The sequence below is a fragment of the Danaus plexippus genome, chromosome 23 (genome assembly GCF_018135715.1).
Source record: "Danaus plexippus chromosome 23, MEX_DaPlex, whole genome shotgun sequence".
Classification (NCBI taxonomy): domain Eukaryota; kingdom Metazoa; phylum Arthropoda; class Insecta; order Lepidoptera; family Nymphalidae; genus Danaus; species Danaus plexippus.
The window spans coordinates 1629108-1648492 of record NC_083551.1 but is presented as its reverse complement, the minus strand read 5'-3'; the positions used below and the strand labels follow the sequence as shown (position 1 = coordinate 1648492).

Below are 19385 nucleotides of genomic sequence, written 5' to 3'. Positions count from 1 at the left end.
TTGACTATATATATAGTCTGTTTGCATTTACTAATTAAGAAATTTTAACTTAACGCATTTAAATTTATGTTATATACTTAGAAAATACAATTTTGATAAATTACTGTCTGTCTATTTGTTCCGCTTAATCTCAAGAACGGTTGGATCAATTTTGACAGTAACTTCGCTTACGGATAGACAATGTCATGACTCATGAGATAATCCATAGGTTCTTTTTAACCGATTTCTCAATTTAACTTTTAAGTTTGTAACGCTATTACTGCTTCAAATTAAAGGTCAATTTTCTACATTATTTTTTTTATGAAAAGGTCATAGTACTGAGGTAGTTCCATTGTCACCACGTCAGGATCTGATAAAGTGTTTCTCGATAACGAATAAAATCTCACAAGGATAACACGTATCTAAAAGGGGGCTTAACGTGCGGGCAAAGCCGCAGGCAACAGCTAGTTGATAATATAATTCTAACTGAAGATGGTGTAGAAATTAAATTTACCCGACATAATAATTACGAGGAACCTTCAATGTTAAAATAGAGACAGAGATACTTTATTCAAAGTAAGGTCTCTCTGGTAATATCTTTAAAATTTTCCTTTATAAATATTTTTCCTTTGATTATTATGGTTATAAAAAAAATATAATTTTTGTTTGATTAAAAAAGATTTAAAAAAATAGCGCATAATAATTTTGATATGAAAAATAATTTAATTATACATATTATCTTACCATGCGTTTATACCGTCAAAATAAATACAGTTAATTTGCAGTCTTGGATTCCTATACCTACTTCGGTACTACCATGCTTGAAGATTTATAAACAAAATTGAAACTGTGAGTGTTTAGTTTGGCTATAGAAACTCCGTGGTAAGGATACTCAATACTGAAGATCTATACTTAAAATATCCATAAATCGCTAATCGATGGTTAATTGCCGTTTAGAATTTAAATGATTGTTTAAAATCTATTAGTGTAATCAGTAATGTTAACATTTTAATTTATTCCTCAGGTGGTTCCGATAGCAACAAGGGGAAAAGCAAAAAATGGCGAAAAATACTTCAGTTCCCTCACATATCGCAATGCTTAGATATAAAGACAAAAATAGGTGAGTTTTAGCTTATAGTCTTAGTATATAAACAGTCAGACAACTCTCGATCTAATGGTATATATATATATATATATATATATATTCTCTTATATATATATATATATATATATATATATATATATATATTCTCTTATATATATATATATATATATATATATATAAGAGAATATTTTCAGTAATAATGTTGATTTTTTTAATTAAATATATGTTTGTTACTCATGATTCATTGTGATATATGGTCATAAACAAAACGACATCCATATATTATTATGCCAACTTTTTTTTGGGACAGTTAGCCAAAAAATGTAATTGGTATTTTTGATTAAAGAGGTTCTTTTATTTTATTTGTACAATAAAAGAACTGGCACGAATAATTATTAGGTACATTCTGATGATAAAAAAAATAATTACCAGTTAGGTATCATTGAAGATAGTGAAAATAAAAAATAAAAACTTTTTTTTCAACTAAAAATATTTTTTTTTTATATTCGGCCTGATGTAATTTTTTTTTATTTAAATTATCACCCAAAATCTTTTCGTATCTGTTTTATACCGGACAAAGCCACACATTTATTATAAACCACACATGATATGGATGTAATGCCATCTCTTTCTTCAATGTTAATAATGAAAGAGATAGCTGGATATAAGTCTAACAACCCTTCTTTGCCCATCACTGTTATGGGCTTAGCGTTATAAATGTTTATAGCGGCATTTATTTTCATAGCAGTAAATTATTATAAGAGAAAGCTTCCATATTTTTTGTATGAATTTTTATTTTTCAAGGGTTTGATTAAATTTTTTATCTATACGACTCTTATTTATTCAATTACAAATCTATTTGACACAACTTAGTTTAACATTAGTGTAAGTTATGTTGATAATTATATATTAGTAGTGGGATGACATTTTTTGTGACTTTTTTTTTTTTAATTAATCATAAGTTTATTGTACTGAGATTGACGAGAGTTCTGTTAAGATAATTACAATCACAGTATGAATAATGAAATTAAAGAAGTAACAGTTTAAAGCAGTCTGTGGTTTATATTTAATTTGATTATATCTCCTAATTATAATAGTGGCCATATTTTTTTTATATCTACATTCCCAAAGCTAGTTCCGTTCGTGTTGATTCGGAGTGTATCCGATATTAAATTTCGTGTATGAATTTAAACTACGCCAGCTCAGGACCAAGAAAGACGCCGTTTTGAGGCTATTGCGTAACAAACATCCAAATATATAAACTTTCACTTCTGTATCACGATTGTGAGGAGATTTGATGTTAGCAGTGAAAGTATATTCGTCTCTAACTAAAATATTACAAACGAACAATTGCTTGGTTTAAAATATTTTGTGAGTCATTTTGATAATCATATTACGATTATTTTTAAATCATGGACAATACATGAACCTGGATAAGATAATGTGAAATTAATCATCTAGATATTTATTAAAAAATGTCGCTTGTATGTGTTTTTGTAAATTTTAATACTGGAGGTAGCGAGTTATTTTTATGAATAATTTTAATATGAAAGCAGTAATGATAAATAAGGGTCGTCTTTTTTTTCCGTGGTCAGTTAGATAAACACTTTAGGTAATACAGTCTCGCAAGGATTTCCTGTTGGGAATTTTCATCATATTTTTCCTTCAGTAATCTTAGACCTTTTTCTATTCGCTGATATTTGATATTAAAACAAATACATCTTTGAGTGAAATTGGTTGACCGCTCTGATATCACAGATAATATCTGTATCCGAGGTCAGCTTGGCTTGTTAAAATGAGACATTTAACAATAGCTCAGAATATAAATAAATAACAATTTTTCCTTCAGCTGAAATCATATGAAGCCTTCGCTGTATTGTTCTTAAATTGAACTTACGAAGCTGAATTTCAATTATTTGCAAGCAAACGAAAATAAGGGACCGTTTACATGACCCTTTCAGATACATCAAAGAGATTCCAAGATCTAAAGCACATATGACCTCTTTTTAGACAGCAATTAAATTGTATGAATACGTGAACATTCAGCCGAATAATTGAACATCGGCTTGTATTCTACTATGACATATGACGGGAAAAAGAATAACGCAAGCTAACAGAAAAAAATAACGAAAATTACGATAAATCTGATATAATTAAGTCTTCAGTTTATTGATGATGATGCTATATATATATATGAGACCAGTTCTGTGTCATGTAATTCGTAAATAATTTGTCTTATTAAATTTAATACAAACTGTATTTCCTAATCCCGCATAGGATGTCCCTACTTATTACAAATCTGTAGGGCGGGTTAGGGCTGTCCGCGTCTGATGGATTTAATATTTTTTGTATATAAACTTTATATAACATTATTACAGGGTTATTCAGTATTATTGTCGAGTACAGAGTTGTAGTATAAGTGGTATTTAATATTCGATAGTTAGCCATCTAAATGAGAATAATAAAAACGTTTTTTAAATTAAATATATAGAGAGGGAAATAGTACTTAATGTCATATGTTAAACATATATGAGTTGAATTATATAAACATTATTACTGAAGCAAAGTACTTAAATAGCTTTTATTCATAGATAATTATAAAGTAAATAAAAAAAAAAGAAACAACTGGCAAATCAAGTAATCATAAGATAAAAATATATAACATTAGTTTGGACAACAACTGATACACTAACACTGCTAGAGAGATGTTAAACAAAAAATTAATATAATAACCACCGCAAGGAAATTGCCTATCAAATGAAAAAAACCGCATCGAAATCGGTAAATTCGTTGACTTTCCTCCTATGAATCGAGCGTTGACAAAAATTAATTCAAATAAATAGTTCGATAAGAAAAAAAGAACTATCGACTTTTAACATCGACATATAAAGTTCATTCGGCACAAATCTATCGATAAATGAGAGGTCTGTCACTTGGACGCAAAGCTGAACGTTTTCGTTATGCTTTTAAGTTCTTTAATATGTATGTATGTGTCAGTCCGCCGAAAATGGTTATACTGTCCGAGGGGGAAATTGAATTTACGATTTATTTTGTCATCAAGAATAAATAACGGCTCCTGTCAGATTATAAAGACATAAAGCATAAATTGTGTAAATATATGGTGTTGGGACATTAACGGAGAATTCCTCATGGGAATTTTAATTGCTGTAACCACATGTTAGGCTTGTTTCGTTTGTTGATGGGGTCGATCTAAAATCATTGGCCATTACTTGTTTTAGTTGCATGAAAATCAATTCGTTTTTTATATATCTGTCGTTACAAACGGAGTTAGATTTATATATATATTTAATTTGTTGTTATTTGTATGTTATATACTTAATGTGAGTGTGTTTGTATGTGTGTGTGTTTTTTTTTTATCAATACTGAACTCGGAGATGTGGGCTATGTGTTATTTTTAGCCTCGTTCCAATTCTCCAGTGACGATCTCAAGTCGCTGGACGTTCCTACCAAATAAGTTTCAATAGAATTAAGTAATAACAGAATCCCTTAACTATTTTTGTCACACTCACTACACAGCCCTGTCTTTGATCTGTTATATATAGGAGTCAGTCAGTCGAATCAGAGTTACTTAAACGTAAAAAAAATTCTTACTGAATTCTTAACTAGATATTTAGTTGTTTTTTTTGTTTGTTAATATGACTTTTAATATTTTTCAATTGTTTTATCTATTATGGTCGCTCGTTATACCATATAAGGATTAATTGTATATATATATTTTAATGTGATTTAGCTAAATAAAGCTTCTAAGTTAGATAAATTATATGGAATTATTCAATTAATACAATATATATATATATGTATATCTCTATATTTCATGTTAAGATATTTAATATTTTTTTCCTAGCGTCTTATTTGTTAATTTAAATTCATTTATTCTGTACAGGCCCGTCAAGGCGACCTGATCGTACGTCAGTACTTGTGATTCTGTATACATAGCACTATTGACGCGCTTCATAAAAAAAACTTATCATTTTGTGAATAAAATATATTGTGTCTATGTACGTTTTTGGATACCGTTTAAATGTACTAATAATTTTTAAAATTTTGACCGTTTAATGAATGTTCTTAGTATGAGTTTGGTAATACGAATTAAGACGTTAAAGTGAAAGTGCAGCTGTTAACTATTATAAAATTTTGTTAGGGTAATCTGTTTAAATGGATACAGATATGTTTTTTATACTTTATTTTTTTATTTTTTTGTAATTTTTCTTAATTTTTCGTGACAAAAATATTGATAACATTCATTTTAATCTGCAGTAGAACTCGTCTTGTATCTTATAAATGATATATTTGTCCATGACTAAACCTACTAACACTTATGATATCATCAAAATTGGTTCAGGTTTTTCTGGGGATTGAGTTGAAATTGACTGACATACATCTTGATATCGTACTTAAAAAATTAACGAGTACATTTTGTAACACACATTTCTCTATGTGCTTATTTTTGTTATAAAAAATCTAATTTAACACCATGTAATAATGTGTACAATTAAAAATCTATATAAAATTCCTGTGTACATAACAGGCTTATTGTATGTGTGATTGTCTGTTTTATAAATAGTTTTTTTTTTTTGGGTTATACATGAATTTTTTAATCAATTTATATTTTATTTAAATTAAACTATGATAAAGCGTTTTCGAGTTATCAAAAAAGTGTAGTGAAATTTACATTTAAGGCTATCGTCTTATGACATACAAGAACGATTTAACCTATTTGGACTATTTGGTGGCCGTGACTCCGCCTGGCTGTTTGCTGTGATAACACTATGCGAAAGGAATAAATTATTGAACGCTTTGTGCTAACATTGATTATTTCATTTTATGCTATATGTATCAGATAATATTATTGTTTCATAATGGCTCTATCTATAAAAAAATTTTTTTTTGATCCATACAGTAGATATTAATTCTCCTATTTATGTATTGATTAACATTGATTAGTCCAAATTTTTATGTTCTTCAATGAAATAAAACTCTTTGGGACATGTATAGTTTATATATTGTAATAATAATTAATTTAATTAACATATATATCATTAAAATGGTTATGTTATGGTTAATTTAATATTCAGTAATTCGGAGGTCGTTGAACTCTGTAACATATTCGGTAAATGGTATCCAATTACTGGAAAATTTCAATTGTAAGGGAGAACGCTTGAGGGTATGTTCTGGATTTCACATTACGAAGCCCTCCCGTGTAATTGATGAGAAAATTGAGATATTTCAGCGAATTTGTATGTTGTCCGTACATTTTACATTAAACCTTAAGCATTGTGATAAAATAGGAAAGCATAAAAAATTGCTATCGCAGTTTCGGAGTTTGATTGGAACAAATAGATGGATGATTTTGCATTAAATATTGCTTTGCTTTATATTTATATATATATATACTTGTGTGTAAAATATTACAACCGAATATTAAAATAACCTTCAATCGATTGAGATAAATTTAACTTTTAAGCACATAATATAACATGACAGGTACACGAGAGTTCAGTGACGTCACCCCAAATACAATATGGCGGAATAATTAAATGTATTCTCCTGTTATGTTCATAATATATATATATATATGTATGAGGAATGTTATGAAATTGGATTGAAAAAGTTAAGTATAAATTTATATTTGGTCTCTTTAATTCAAAATAAAAAAAACTTTTTTAAATGAATAAAAGACTAGTTAGTAATTCATGATATAACATATATTCCTTAAAAAACGAAAGTTTATTCAATAAAATTTAACCTAGTTGTTGGAAGTCTAAAATGTATGTTTTTTTTTATCATAATCAATGAAAAGCTAAAAAAGAAAGTCTAGATTATTCCAAAGGAAATATTATTGAGAGCATAAATATCCAAAATGAATCATTTATATCATTGGAATAGAAAAACATTGACTGCTTAAACAAGGTCAGGTGTTAAAGGTTAATTCGATTAATTTGATTGAATCGTAAATTTGAGTATGTGACTAAGGCGTCAAACTGGACCCGTGTTGACATACGGTTATGTTGCTCACCTTATATAATATGTTTTGTTAATACAGAACATTGCGGTTGTTTTAACGCGTTAGATAGGAGCGTTTACCGCGTTAGATAGGAGCGTTTAACGCGTTAGATAGGAGCGTTTAACGCGTTAGATAGGAGCGTTTAACGCGTTAGATAGGAGTCCTTTAAACCTACACTTGTGTCGCAAGTCCCAGGCACTGTTGAAGCTCCTCTCCCTGCAACGATGGACCCGACACCCGCACTGTGAATCCATTGAATGCTGATAAGTTTCGTCTATTCTCTATGGCTGGATGTATCTGTGGATGTTTATTACGCTTTCACCTAAATTTTAATAGGTTTATAAAGAAAATATAGCTCATGAATGGTACTGGGTTACAGTTTATTCTAATATGCTATTGTTTCTGTGTTACTAAGAACACAGAGCAGTTCTATTTTCACACGATAGGTGGCGCTGAATATGTGCATTGCTATTTAGACATATTTTAAACATACATGTTATAAATGTCTCATTAATTCGTTTTGAAGTTGGACAAATCGAGTCGCAGGCGACGTTAGGTAATACAATTTTTTTTGGACTTGAACAACGCATTCAGATTCTTATTGACACTTCGAAGGCGACATTATAGTGTGACTTAAAGGTGTTTTTAACTAAATATATTGATTGAGTATAACTAATTTTTGCAAAACTTCAGATCGGTTTGAACTTTGAACTGATACGTTAAGTACGTTAAGTAGATTTTAACGGAGTTGTTTAAGAAGGGTGTTCATAATAAATGGGTTTATTAAACTTTCTGCTAATTTTGTTACTTATGTTATAAATGTTATCATGTATGTATATTTGTTTGTTACGCTTCAAGTCAAGAATTTCTTAAAGTATATAATTTGTGGGTAACCACTGGGTTATATGACATAATTTTTTACCACAAGTTTCGCAATGTCACATAACATACGGAGCGTTTATCGTTTTTCATTCGTAAATTGCAAATTCTCCGTAAAACGTGTGACGATGGAAAGTCGTGGGAAAAGTACAGTTTAACAATGAACCAAAAAAGAAGACAGTCAAGGTTCAGTTTTAATCGGTGCTATGTTTAAAATAAAAGCATTAGAGGCTCTGTATAAATTAAACGTACTACGTTGAATGTGAGTAGTAAAAGTAAATGTTGGTGTGTTTGTCCCGTTCCATTTAAGCTATAAAACAGCTGTTTAAAATATGACAAGAATTACTATATTTTTTTTTTATATATTTTATATATATGAACTGTACATACTTAATATTAATATGAACAAAGAGAAGGTTTTATGTAATTAACACGCCGGATGTTTAAAATGTTCATAAAATTGTTTCTTTGTTAAATAGTTGACGGATGATATATAGATAGTTTTGTACATCCTACAATTGTTATAACGCGATGATTTTTATATGCTTTTTCATATACATTTGTTACTAATTCATGCTAAATACGTTATGGGATTCGATGAAAATATAGCGAATACATCAGTATAGCGTGTGAACTGTAATTTTTCTCGAAATTATCTATAGTTTAGTGGAATAACGACACAACAGTTGTATTCTGTATGAAGTCACCTGACATAGACATATAGTCGACGGTTGATTACCATATCTATTGTTTCTCTTTGAACCCTATTGCTAAGACATTAAAGCTTAAATTTGTTTCCTAACTTTTTTTTTATTATTGACTTTGTAATCACATATAAACTCTTTTTTTTCGGACTCGTTCGTGCTAATCCTCTTTTTATTCTTTTTTATTCTCTTCCCGCGAAACAGATCAACCGATTTTAAATTTAGAATTTTGTTGAATTAAAAAATACAGAATGAATTTTTTTTATTTAAATTTTACAAAGAAAAATATATATATATATATATACGACGAAAAACTTTTTTTGGAATTATTCATAAGGATTATATCAATACTCATTATTCATTATGAATATAAAAGAAATATCTTTCTATGGGACATATAGAACATATTTTTCTATGGAACGTCTGAAAATGAGAATGAAATAGCGGTCCGTGAATACATTTTTATTCTTCTCCAATAAATCCGATAGTTGGGTCTTGTTGGTTCTATTTTCTATTTCCTCGGACGGAAATGACGGAGCCAATATATATATTATTTTCATTTGATCAGATAATAATAGTTTAAATTGTTGTCCAACAGCGTACAACCTTTTTTTTATACATCACAAGCTTTTGTCATCTTTTTCGTCTGTCTGAATTTGATTTTCAGCTGATTGCGTAGGTACGTACGAGAATTAACTTGATTATGAAGTATATGTAGACGTAAAATTTATTTATTTATGTACTTTAACAAGGAACAATCTATATTAATTTAATATAGAAATGAAGTGATCAATGTATTGTTTATTCCTAATATTGAAGCTATTTGAATCTCAAAGGAAACACCGCGCTTTAACGCTGACAAAGAATTCACAGACGATTAGTTGATTTCTAGTTAACGGAAATTAAATTGAGTTTTTTTTTTACTATTATTTATTTGCAATGAATATAAGAAACGCTATTTAAATCGATTATATTTTATTCCTTGAGAGAATCGAGATGAATCTTCTCGTTTTATAAATTGAAAGGTGTTTATTATTCCTCGTATATAGTAGTCTCTTCCTTGGGATCACGAATTTATATTCCGGCTGGTCCTGTGAGGGTATCGGATAATGTTAAAAAAATTACATCTTTTTATCGACAAATAATCAAACAGCTATAATAAATTGTTAAAATAATGTGTAATAAAATATTCTATTTTATAATATGAAATAGCTAAGAGTAATAAAATGTGCTTAGATACGATTATATATTATATAATAATTTTCTAAATTAACTTTATTATGATATTTGATATTGTTTGAGACCTTGAGTTACGTCCTATGACCTTCATATTCTTGTAGATAATCTTACGATATCCGTTACTACATACAAAGTACATTAAGGACTATTTCGTTCAATACACTAAACAGTATCCTTAAAACAAGCCTGCAAAGAGGTTATATACATTTATACTTTTTACGTCTTGTGTACATGTATATAAATATTTTCGTCAAGACCTTACAATTAATCAGGTTCTTACATAAATAATAAAAAAAAAATAATGGCTATATATATATATATATTACACATTGGACTAAAGTCTAAACAAGCTCTCAAGCTAACTTGGACATTTGATGGTACAAAAATGACAAAATAGATCTATGCATGTTTTTGGGTAAAAAGCCGCGTGGATTTTTTCTGTATATATTTTGTTTAACATGACAGACGAGTGGCTGTGATCACGCTTACTATAAGTAATAGAAACGTCATACTTGCTGTTTATATTATTTATTCGGAAGTTTACGAGTGTGGATGTACGGATGTAAAGATGGCTGATGTACGGCATTACGGATGTAAAAGTGTTTGGTTTTAGTAATGTATGTGTGTTTGTTGTTCTTCTATACAAAAACTACACAACTGTTTTGTTTAAGTTTTACAGATATCAGGCTAATGCATAGGTAGGCTGTAATTTAAATGGATTTTCGTGTTTGATGTGATCAAGGTGCAACATTTTTAATATGCGTAAGTCATTTAACGCAACTGTAGATGTTGATTGTTGCACCGTGTCTTATGTTTAAACGTACTCTATATTTTTCTCTGAACATATTTCTGAAGTTTAGGCTGACGAAGAAATTGGCAAAACCTTAAAATAGAAATTCGAAAAATTGTTTTATTTTAATTTGTTCGCCTAAATTTATCTATCATAACACATATATGTATATATATAATGATTTTTAACTTGATAGTGAATTTTTCATCACGTTGTATTTGAATGGGATTACTGCAAATGTTATTGTATAAACACGAGTAAGTTAATGCTTAGAATATAAGTGTGTGCGTACCAATTGCGAAAATCTCTTAATTAAAAATCATTTATTATATTCACAACACAAAAACATATAAATAAGTCCCTATGATGTCGTTGGATAAAATAAAACAAATAATATTATGTTATACATACTAATATATTTTTTTATATATTTAAATTGATTTCGGTTGAAAATATTACAAACAGTTTGTATATATGATTTGCGTCCGTGTCGCACATCCTTAAGCCTTCGACCTGGTGAAACTTATTGAGAATAGCCTCCGGCTCATATCATGAGAGGTAGCGGATACAGAATTTTATAAATATATTGATAGAAAATTATAAAATACATATTATTTTTTTATTGTGATGATGTAAGTTCCTAATGTCTAATGTCAATCTGACAGTTACAGTCGATTTGATTCAGTTTTAAATATAGCAACTTTAGTAGCTTTGTTAATAGTTAAGCGATCTTTAATGAATTTAATGTTTTGCTTAGTACTTATACGAGACTTAACAAAATTATTATTTTGTATTTGTTATTATAATAATAACTTTCTATTTTTCATTATAATGGCCAAATAAAAAAATCGGTTTACTACTGGATTTTGGTTGATTACGTATCAAAGTAATAAAATTGATATTTATTTTATATATTTGTGTACTTAACACCAACACGCCCGTGTTAATCTTGTGTCTTGGACCAAACGCAATTCCTTTGAGAAGGAATCACGCTTTGAATAACTATGCTTTGTAAGTAAACGTGCCGTGTTCTGTACTTTTGTGTGTTAGTAACAAGTTATTGTTGAGCAAAAACCGTGACATTCCTATATTATTTTCTATATAGCCCTTACAGAATATAAATGTCAGAATTAATTTTGTAAAGGACTTTGTATATATATTTTATTTTATAAATATTTATGTTAATATAAGCTCCATGCTATTAACTACATTTCTCATATTCTTAATGTTTCCATCTATCGTGATTGGTTTTAGAAATTCTTTTGTCTTTCTTTTCGGAAGTCCTTTATCTTAAACATTTGGAATTTTATAAAAATTAATATTCACATTTACATCGGAGATGAGAAGGATATTTTTATTACAATATTGATTAATACATACGACTAATTTGGTTCAAATTTAACCATATAAAAAATATGTTATTGACCGATTTCTTATTCATAGATTGTTAATGTTCCGTATTTCAAAGTCGCTGCCAACATGAAGTGCAGGTTATGTCTAAAATCATCTGAATTGTCTCAATCATGGTGTATTGTCGGGGTTACGACTTTGTTTATCAACTGTATCATTTCGGCGTGCAATAAATCCCCATGAATTACCCCATAAAACCGAACGACGTATCATCTCCCCGGATCAATTGATTATGATTTGAATGTTTGCGCTGAATTCTTATACATGTATATTATAATATAAGTTGCGTAGTTTTCATTAAATATATTAATACGACACGCGCATATACATAAATGTATGTAAAATATTTTTATTCAGGAATCTAATGCCTTCAGCATTATGTTATTAAAAAAAAATTGTTTTTTTGCATCAAATAATAATATATTACCTTTTTAATTATTTATTCGAAAAGGATTAAAAAAAATATGTATAACTTGCTTATGGTGAGTGTTGTGAGTCATAGTGTTTGACGATTTATATTATATTTTGACATTGACGTATGAAAGAAAGTGATGTAGAAAAATACGTGAATGTTTTTATTTCGTCGTTTGATGTATAAGAATAGTTCTACTACTGACGAAAAACTTGTATTAAATTAAAAAAAAATATTTTTTTTTATTTATATAATAAGAACGTGTTTATAAAGATGTAAATTAATTGTTTTATACAGGACAATTTTACTTTTAAACATATGTATATATATTTTCGAGACTAGGTATTTTACGCAGCATCTGTTTGTAATTGTTATGTATTACTAACTACTTATTATACTACGCTATACTTATCTTTTATATGTCTACCTGTTTAATTTTTAGCTATTATAATTTCTAGCAAAGTACGTACTATATACATAATATTTTAAAAAAATCTATTTTTTTTTACATTTTCTTTTTTTACGTATTTTATAACATTTTCATTCGTCTCTTAGTTGCGTACGCGATTCATTTGAATATTTTGATAGAAATTTAGAGGAGTTTTTGTATTAGTTGGTCATTGTTACACATGGTTTAGGTTAAATAAAGTTTCCATTCAAACGAGAAAAATATTTAAAAAAATCAGCAATAGACCATACTATAGCTATATGTTTCACAAATATATAAAAAAAATATGTATCAAAAGATAATATAGGAATATAAGATGGAAGATAATCTAAGTATTATCTTTATGACTAGTAATATTTTCTTGGTTCACATGTTTTCCTTTGTTAAATTATCAACATACAGATCCGTGCAACAATTTGAATATTTGACTAACAATGTTTTAACGAACAAGAGTGTCTAAGAAAAAAATATTTGAAGTAACGAAGTTAATTGCTCTATAGTCCAGAAGGATAAGTGTAAAAAGATATCTATCTTACTGTGTCAGAGACATTCACATCTCGTCTGCCCGTGATCACGGTCGCTGAAAAGTAACCGAAACGTCGAGTATGTAGTTTTAATAAAAAATAGCACGCGTAGTATATCTGAAATATATTAGTTTCATTTAAATTAATAAAATATTATTAATATAACGCTAAAGTGTGAAGTCAGCTAGGCTCAATAGTATAGCTTTGGGTTATACTAGCCAGTGACGTCATTTACTAGTGTTATTAAGAGACGTCAAAGGGCTTAAAATAAAAATTATGTTAAATTAATTAAAAAATAAATAATACATGAAATATATATATATATACGATTTGTACGATTGCGGATGTTTATGAGGAGCGGAGCTAACTTCATGCTGTAAATCAATTAAATAATTATTATACGAACTGTTGGGACATCATGAATGTGTGTCAGATTGAAGGCTTGATGACGTCATAGCGTGTGACGTCATTTCTATCACTGGAATACATGCACTGTGCACTATGCAGTCTCTGGTCTACGATTGTAGCTAGAGTCTGTTAAGGTAGTTCTTGTAATAAATGTATTATAAGTGATTATTTTTTTATTGTTTATCAATTGTTATTATTTTTATCATATGTTAGTTAGTCTAAAATTGTACGTGTTTTAGCAGCAAGAGGTTGATGGATTCGCTTTATGATAACATTCATATGTGATTCCCTAAGCATTAACTGTTAAAACCTCTTTCATAGTTTTGTATAAAACAATACGTATATAGATTATTAAACTGTAATGTATATAAGTTTGTATACTTAAACTTTCTCACGCTTATCTCGTTTTACGACAGTTTATGCGAAATTGCTGCCAAATCCACTAGCAGCGTAAATCTTTACGAACACATTGGAAGTTTTAAACATTTGTTTTTCCGTCTCCATCATGTCGGCTAGATCTTATTCAATGACATCAAGTTAATGTTAGAGAATACACATATTTGAGAATTAAATTAAAATAGATTATAGCTATAAAAATATAATTTACACGAACAGGAAACGAACTCGTAACCTCTGGAATATAGTGTTTCAATGATCGCTTTAGAGCCGCGTGCTATATGCTCTGTCTAGTAATATTTCGATGGTCCCAGGGTCGAATCCTCCGACGATTATTACATTATATGTTTTCATTTTATATTTTAATTTTTAAAAAATCGGCTGTAAACCAAGCTGTATTATTAAGATCATAAAAGTGTTTAAGTTAGAACAGAATTTATAGACGTTTTTCGTATGGTGTTTATATTTATATATTCATGATTAAAGTTAATATTTATTAAAAACTTTATGCGAACTTTAAATTAAACGAAATATCTAAAAATTTTCTTGCATTTTGTGCGACTTGTAGATACGTATGTTACTTAATTAATTAATGCCTTCATTTCAATTGTATACGTAAACTATTTGTATATTTATTTAGAAAAAGGAATATTCTTAGGGAAAAATCGTAGCCTTATAAAAATTACATGATATATTTATCTTTAGCAGAATTTAAGAAAGGCCATAGTTTCGACCTTCTGTATTTTATGTGAAGTCTGTATTTGATCACTCCTTGATGAGTGAAGAGTATTGATAGATCAGCATCACGTTGTTGTATGTTGAAGTCATGTATTTAAGCTGATGGTACCATTATCCTTAGCACAAGTTTCCATCGTACTGCATACGATGCGTTTCCTGTTTCGCATCGCGTAACCTACGGGACTACTACAATACGGGAAGATTTACGAATTAAAAATTTGTTAACGCTCCTTATGTATCGTAACTATGACAACTAAGGTAGCATCCTGACGAAAGGAAATTTTGTCAATATAGTTTTGTGTAAATACTGTACATCTATCTTCTTATAGAAATTTAATTGAACAAGTAATCCATACGGAAGACGAGCTTTATGTATCTCCTTAGATTATTCTTAACATGACGATATAATTACTACGTGTTTTTCAAATAATACGTCAGTTACGATATCACGTGGAGTGGTGATGCGAAAGTGTTTGTGTCTTAATGTAGTACATAAGATTCTGAATAATTTGTCTATCAGTATCACAGTCTTTTAGAAGTGAAGTGTAGTATATTTATTAAAGTAAGGTTTTAAAGATAATTGATATAAAGACGAGACGAAACTTAGCATTCCATGGATTCACCGTGCGGGTGCCGGGTCCATCGCGTTGCAGAGAAAGGAGCTTTAACAGTGCCTGGGACTTGCGACCCAGGTTTAAGTTTAAGGGGCTCCTATCTAAAGTGCACTATTATTTCAACTGGCTCAATCCTGTAACAAAATTGTTTTTTTTTTTTAAATTAACAAATAGTAAATGGGTTTAGTGTTTAACTTCCGTGTAAAGACGTAATGTTGCTTGCCAAAAAAAAAAAATACTACGTAAAAACTAAATATACACAACTCAATGTTACATATATACGAGTATGTATAAAAATGACTTAGGCATAGGACTTCTTTTTTATTTCGTTATTATAACAAACCGTAGATTATATTTGTATGAGATTTGAAAAAAAAAAATTCATTATTCTCACTGTTTTTTCCTTCAAATAAATTGAAAATAGCGTCTTCGAACAAACTAAACTTTATATTTAAGTTAAATAACGTTTAAGAGTTGTTAATTTAGTGTCTAGATATAAGTTTCAGTTCGACAATCAAGTCTCCTTTATTGTGTAACCGTGATGTTTAAACCTGTTTTACTACTCAAATGTAAAACCGCTAACGAGCTAATGGACTAAGGATTGATTGTTTTCCGACACATATCGTTATATGCATATGACTGCATGGACTGCATATAAAGATAGTGTTTTTTTCATATGGAAATCTCAATTTCTGTATCTCATTAACACATTTTAAAGTACTTTAATAATAAGTTACTTTAATAAAATATATTTTATTTTGATTTCTATTATTAATGTATCTCATATATTGGTGACAAAAATTATTTATTTCTTGTTTATATCCACATCTTGAATGATTCTGCCGAAAGTTGTTAAATAAACTGTGTGGTGTATTAAAAAAAAAATATATAAAAAATTATTCAACAAATTTTGAATATTTAAATGCAAGTTTGATTTTATAAAGTTTTTTCTATTAAAACCTCTTTAATAGCCTCACGGTCACACGACGACGTGCTTTATAGTGCTATAACATTGCTCTATTAAATCGTAAACAGTGTTACCATTACATAAACTATTTTAGGTTTAATAAACATTTTATAAGTAAATAAAACTTTTTTACTATGTAAACACGTTAATCAGTTTGCAATCGTAGTGAAAATGCGTTGTCAATTAACTCGTTCGTTTCAGTCATGGTTTGCTTATGGTAAGAGACATGGTTGGTGGGTGTTCGGACCATTAATACTTAAGTAATTATTACAGGTTTTGGATGAAATTAAACAATAAATAATATCTACGACTTGAGCGAGTATTCGTTTAAATGAAAGTAATATATTCGGATTGCTATGGGTTATTTTGTAATTTTTAATCCTACATACTCCCGACGTTTCGGTTACTTTACAGCACTCGCGATCACGTGCAGACGAGACGTCGTGAGTAAGTAGTCTTAAAAATAATAAAATAACTCGTAGTAATCCGAAAATATTAGTTTCATTTAAACAATAAATTATATATATATATATATATATATATATATATATATATATATATATATATATATATATATATATATATATATATTTTATATTTTTCCTGTATCAAGGTAAATGTAATGCCATAGTTAGGTTCAATTTTAAAATTGTTCCGGTTCTTCACTTTTATGCCGGCCATGGTAACTTTACTGCAAATTTATGGCCCAGCGATGGATTATTGAAGTGTTTGAAGTAATGATTCATATTAAGTTTGTAATATTGAGAGTATAAACTTTGCTTTCCCGTTCTTCATTATCAACCAACGTGTAGACAAAATGTTGTGTATCTTCACTGTTTATGTATTAGTTGTTTGTCTGTATGTGTGAGTGTTTACACACAGACATGTTTTTATTAGCTTCAGAGAGCTTTTAAATTTAATGGAAATCGAACCTAACATTAACGTATGTAAATTATTAACGTTCTGAGAGATAAGAGCATAATTATATCTTCAATCAATTTCGTTATACCTTAATAAAATCCTAGTATCAAAACATATAATATAATAATCATTATTTTCTATTGAACTTCCGTACGTCCAAAAAAAATATATAAATAATTTAAGAATTTTTCAATACAAATTTTAATTTCACTAAAGAGGTCCTTGTTAGGAATCAATAGTTTTCTTTTGCTACCTCCATGCCAACTCCCGTTGGCTCAGCTCGGTTTATCCCGGGCCAAATAACAGGAGCGCTATATGCCAAGTCTCCAAGAACTGCTGATAATTTATTTGGGTTTTAATTCGTTTCAGCAGAATTAATACGATAGAATATTATTATAACTTCTTCCTGGGTCTAATAAAATCTTGAAACATTGGTTGAACCTTGATCAAACAATGTATAATAATTATATAATCGGTCTAGTTATGTGACAATTATGATTTAACTTATATGGTTATATCATATAGAATACAGAATTTTCTCTACGAAACAGTTCGATAGGAATAGATAACAGAGTTTCAAAAGCCAATCGATTTAAGTCTAAACGATATAATGAAAATCATTTGTTTATGCTTGATTTTCAACAAAGTGTCAGCCTGAAACCACTTTGTTTGAGTGTCGTACAAACCGACCTACATCAAGGAAAAAATGACCTGACAGCCCTTGATCCTTACTCTTAATTGTTATAAGTTAAAATTCAAAAACATCAAAGAGGACTTGCTCTAAAATAATTAATCAATGTTTAATGTATCTGAACATTCGCAATGTATGTTTGTTTATTGATATAAGGTCTTAATGTGTTTAGTAAAACATTAATACGTCCTTACTGGTTGAATACTTTATTCGCACTAAAAATTAAATTAGACAAACGGACTGTATGAGGGTATTTAAATGTTTGAGGGTTGTCTGTCTGTGAAAATTATTCGTTTGATCCTTGATTGCTGTTGCTGCTATTTAACTATGTTATACGTTTCATTATTGATATTTTTTTTATTTGGTCATGTCCTTTTAAATGAAAATAGTATTTTTCGGATAAACTACGCGTGATTTATTTTTGTAAAAAACTACATACTCTCGTACATACATACATCTCGTCTGCCCGTGATCACGGTTGCTGAAAAGTAACCGAAACGTCGGGAGTATGTAGTTTTTTACAAAAATAAATCACGCGTAGTTTATCCAAAAAATACTAGTTTCATTTAAATGAATAAAACTCGCGAAAATCTTAGATCTCATTATGGTCATATCCTGTTTCTTCCAGATGTAGAATACGACTACGTGGTAGACCAGCAGCCGATAGGGAAGCTGCTCTTCAGGCAGTTCTGCGAAAGGAATCGTCCTCACTACCACAAATACAACAGTTTTCTGGATGCGGTCAGTATTAAAAATATTAAAATGTTTTTATTTCTTTTTCTTTGGAGATTATATAATATATAAGATTATGAAAAATAACGGTAAAATATATTTAAAAAACCCACTCTACATTTCATGAAAGGAAATATTGTTGGCCAAGTCCTGTAAGCTAATTAATGATGCTATAGAACATTTTAAATAATCAATTAGAATTTGTTTACCCAATTACAGTTACGGAACTCTGTTAGAAGTTTTTTTTAAAGATAAAATAAAGTGATTTTGACGTCTAGATCCAATGATTGTGACAACAACACGTCAGCGGTAATCAAGCTAAGAATTAATTTAAATTGTTTCTCAAACAAAGACTCGGTGCTAAACAAAAGCTTTTCTACATCCAATGATTTATTGTTGCGTT

The 19385-nt window shown here is 28.9% G+C and overlaps 1 protein-coding gene across 2 annotated transcripts in view; it reads left to right on the top strand.

Moving 5' to 3' along the window:
- The window catches only part of LOC116774950 (G protein-coupled receptor kinase 2), a 37515-nt gene that overhangs the window by 8166 nt on the left and 9964 nt on the right, over window positions 1-19385 (top strand). For both annotated transcript variants that reach the window (XM_061524033.1, XM_061524034.1), the window contains exons 2-3: window positions 1004-1099; window positions 18879-18991. In XM_061524033.1, coding sequence (XP_061380017.1) covers window positions 1004-1099; window positions 18879-18991 — 209 coding nt within the window. The remainder of the gene's footprint in view (window positions 1-1003; window positions 1100-18878; window positions 18992-19385) is intronic.